Source organism: Danio rerio, chromosome 19, assembly GCF_052040795.2.
Source record: "Danio rerio strain M-AB ecotype USA chromosome 19, GRCz13ab, whole genome shotgun sequence".
Taxonomy (NCBI): Eukaryota; Metazoa; Chordata; class Actinopteri; order Cypriniformes; family Danionidae; genus Danio; species Danio rerio.
This window is the reverse complement of record NC_141039.2, coordinates 485,001-490,000: the sequence shown is the minus strand read 5'-3', so window position 1 is coordinate 490,000 and position 5,000 is coordinate 485,001. Positions and strand designations below refer to the sequence as shown.

At 40.2% G+C, this 5,000-nt stretch overlaps 1 protein-coding gene across 2 annotated transcripts in view; it reads left to right on the top strand.

Moving 5' to 3' along the window:
- Positions 1-5,000, top strand: part of gpd1c (glycerol-3-phosphate dehydrogenase 1c) — a 10,136-nt gene that overhangs the window by 2,134 nt on the left and 3,002 nt on the right. For both annotated transcript variants that reach the window (NM_214753.2, XM_088651358.1), the window contains 1 exon segment: positions 4,825-4,965. In NM_214753.2, coding sequence (NP_999918.1) covers positions 4,825-4,965 — 141 coding nt within the window.

The following is a 5,000-nucleotide window of genomic DNA, read 5'->3' as shown; positions in this document are numbered from 1 at the left end:
CACAACGCATCATATCACAACACATAACAACACACACACACACACACACACACACACAACACTGCACTACACAACACAACACAACACAACACAACATATCAAAACAACTCTAAACCCTAACCTTAACACAACGCATCATAACACAACAACACATAACAACACACACACACACACACAACACAACACAACACATCACAACAACTCTAAACCCTAACACAACGCATCATATCACAACACATCACAACACACACACACACACAACACTGCACTACACAACACAACACAACACAACATATCAAAATAACTCTCAACCCTAACCTTAACACAACGCATCATAACACAACAACACATAACAACACACACACACACACAACACAACACTGCACTACACATCACAACACAACACAACATATCAAAACAACTCTAAACCCTAACCTTAACACAACGCATCATAACACAACAACACATAACAACACACACACACACACACACACACAACACAACACTGCACTACACATCACAACACAACACAACATATCAAAACAACTCTAAACCCTAACCTTAACACAACGCATCATATCACAACACATAACAACACACACACACACACACAACACAACACAACACATCACAACAACTCTAAACCCTAACACAACGCATCATATCACAACACATCACAACACACACACACACACAACACTGCACTACACAACACAACACAACACAACACAACATATCAAAATAACTCTAAACCCTAACCTTAACACAACGCATCATAACACAACAACACATAACAACACACACACACACACACACACAACACAACACTGCACTACACATCACAACACAACACAACATATCAAAACAACTCTAAACCCTAACCTTAACACAACGCATCATAACACAACAACACATAACAACACACACACACACACACACACACACAACACAACACTGCACTACACATCACAACACAACACAACATATCAAAACAACTCTAAACCCTAACCTTAACACAACGCATCATATCACAACAACACATAACAACACACACACACACACACACACACAACACTGCACTACACAACACAACACAACACAACACAACATATCAAAACAACTCTAAACCCTAACACAAGGCATCATATCACAACACATAACAACACACACACACACACACACACACACACACACAACACTGCACTACACAACACAACACAACACAACACAACATATCAAAACAACTCTAAACCTAACCTTAACACAACGCATCATATCACAACACATAACAACACACACACACACACAACACTGCACTACACAACACAACACAACACAACACAACATATCAAAATAACTCTAAACCCTAACCTTAACACAACACATCATAACACAACAACACATAACAACACACACACACACACACACACACAACACAACACTGCACTACACATCACAACACAACATATCAAAACAACTCTAAACCCTAACCTTAACACAACGCATCATATCACAACAACACATAACAACACACACACACACACACACAACACAACACTGCACTACACAACACAACATATCAAAACAACTCTAAACCCTAACCTTAACACAACGCATCATATCACAACACATTACAACACACACACACACACACACACACACACACACACACACACACAACACTACACAACACAACACAACATATCAAAACAACTCTAAACCCTAACCTTAACACAATGCATCATAACACAACAACACATAACAACACACACACACACACACACACACACACACACACAACACAACACAACACTGCACTACACAACACAACACAACATATCAAAACAACTCTAAACCCTAACCTTAACACAACGCATCATATCACAACAACACATAACAACACACACACACACACACACAACACAACACTGCACTACACAACACAACATATCAAAACAACTCTAAACCCTAACCTTAACACAATGCATCATATCACAACACATTACAACACACACACACACACACACACACACACACAACACAACACAACACAACACAACATATCAAAACAACTCTAAACCCTAAACTTAACACAACGCATCATAACACAACAACACATAACAACACACACACACACACACACACACACACACACACACACACACACAACACAACACAACACTGCACTACACAACACAACACAACATATCAAAACAACTCTAAACCCTAACCTTAACACAATGCATCATATCACAACACATTACAACACACACACACACACACACACACACACACACAACACAACACAACACAACACAACATATCAAAACAACTCTAAACCCTAACCTTAACACAACGCATCATAACACAACAACACATAACAACACACACACACACACACACACACACACACACACAACACAACACAACACAACACAACATATCAAAACAACTCTAAACCCTAACCTTAACACAACGCATCATATCACAACACATTACAACACACACATACACACACACACACACAACACTGCACTACACATCACAACATAACAATACAACAATAACTCTAAACCCAAACCTTAACACAACGCATCATATCACAACACATAACAACACACACACACACACACACAACACTGCACTACACATTACAACATAACAAAACAACAATAATGCTAACCCTAACAAAACACATCAAACACAACACAACACAACAATAACCCTAACACATCAGATCAAAACTCAACACGACGGAAAGGCAAAGCTCTCGATTTTCCGGTCAATCTACGTTCTTACTCTCACCTATGGTCATGAGCTTTGGGTCACGTCTAATAGCACGAGATCTCAGATACAAGCACCCTCTGCAGGGTGGCAGGACACACCTTTATAGACAGGGTGAGGAGCTCTGACGCCCGGGAGGAGCTCAGAGTAGAGCCGCTGCTCCTCCACATCCAGAGAAGCCAGCTGAGGTGGCTCGGGCATCTGTTTCAGATGCCTCCTGGACGCCTACCTAGGGAGGCGTTCTAGGCATGTCCCACCGGGAGGAGGCCTCGTGGAAGACCCAGGACACACTGGAGGGACTATGTCTCTCGGCTGGCCTGGGAACGCCTTGAGATCCCCGACCCCCAGATGAGCTGGAGGAAGTGTCTGGGGAGAGGGAAGTCCGGGGTTCTCTCCTAAGACCTCTGCCCTCGCGACCCCGAAAAAGCAGATAAAAATGAAATGAATTTTGTAACAAATGTTGATTTTTTTAAAGCAAATAAACGCAAAACATTGATCTAAGCCTAAAATAATTTACTAGATCTTTAATTAAAAGTAAAACTCGCAAAAACAAAACAAAACTGAAGCTGAAATAAATATTATTAATAATAGTAGTGTTCAGTCACAACATGCCATAGAAAAACACAGAAGGCCAAATTTATGATATTAAAAAGCAGAAATTAGATGAAAATTCAGAATAGTGTCATGCATGAAAAGCTGACATTATCAGGAGAAACAGTAACATTTATGACATAAAAATATTTTAATAATTTTTGCATAAAGTCCATGAAATCAGATGTTGAGATTGTGACATTAAAGCCATGTAAAGCAGCTTTAGAAGTTGATTATCATGTTAATAATTATTTAACTAATAATAACTGGGTTTATGACATGATAATAAAGCATCAAGCATGAAATCACTGCATGTGCATATGAATTATAATCAGAGAGTGAAGTAGGTCAGAGTTGAAGAACAGATGAACCAGTGGAGCAATCCTTCATATTAACAGCTGAATAAATCATTTAAGCATTACACTGTGCAGAACGGGTAAATACACTGTAAAAATGAAGAGTTCCACACAATTCATTCATGTGCTCCCAACATAAATCTGTTAAGTTAACTTAACTCTTTTAACAAATGTGTGTGGATTGAACATAAAAAATGAGGTGGTCCCAATGAAATCTCGAGAATTGTGCCGTTTCAGCTCATTTTAAATAAGTAGTTTGAACGAGCAAAAAAAATCTTAGTTTTGAGTGAAGCTTTACTCTAATTTCTGCTCAATGCTGGACTGATACTGTTCATCTCGGGTTTGCATCTCAGGGAAGATTGTGTCTCACTCCTCCTGCCGGATCCTCTGCAAATCATTGATGTTTTAATGCTGAACATTTGACCACTCAAACAGTTTTAGCTTTCTATTGGATTAAGGTCTGGACACTGGCTTGGCCACTCCAGAATCTTAATCTTGAGGAGTTTTTACAGCAAGCTGTGTTTCAGGTACATTACAGTAAGGGAAGCCCTGAAGTATGTTCTGAGTGAGGATGTGAGACGCTCCGAGGAGTGAAATCTGAGAAAGAGAAACTAAGATCATGGATAAGAGATATACGACATTATCCCTAATGTTAAAGGACTCGCCACAGCTAAATGGTCCACCTTTGTCCACAAGCTTAGACATTTGATTTACATGATTATCCTACATGAATACACAATACAGTGCTTATTTTGTTTGAAAGCAGAGAGTTGCTTCTTTAGTTTGATATATGGTATGCTCCAATATTCCTTGCCAAAACTATTCTGATGGCTGTCAATATTACAAAAGAAAAGAACAATGGCCGGAAAAGAGTTAGTAGAGTTGCCTTGGCTGTGTGTTTCAGGTCATTGTCATGCTGGGATACTCATCCTTGTCCCGTTTTTAACGGTTCTCACCCCAGATCTGATGGCTCATGTCCCGTCCATCATCACTGTGATGCGGCACAGTTGTCCTGATGAGTGATGCTTCACAACTGGAGTGCTGCAGAAGTGTGTGTGTGTATCTGGTCTTTAAGTGTGTGTTGTTCCCACAGGTGGCGGTTCCTGACGTGACGGAGGCGGCGAGCGGAGCAGATTTCCTGATCTTCGTCATTCCTCATCAGTTCATCGTCAGAGTGTGTGATCAGATGAAGCCGCACATCAAGCCTGGAGCCATCGGCATCTCTCTCATTAAAGTACAGCACGCACACACACACACACACACACACAT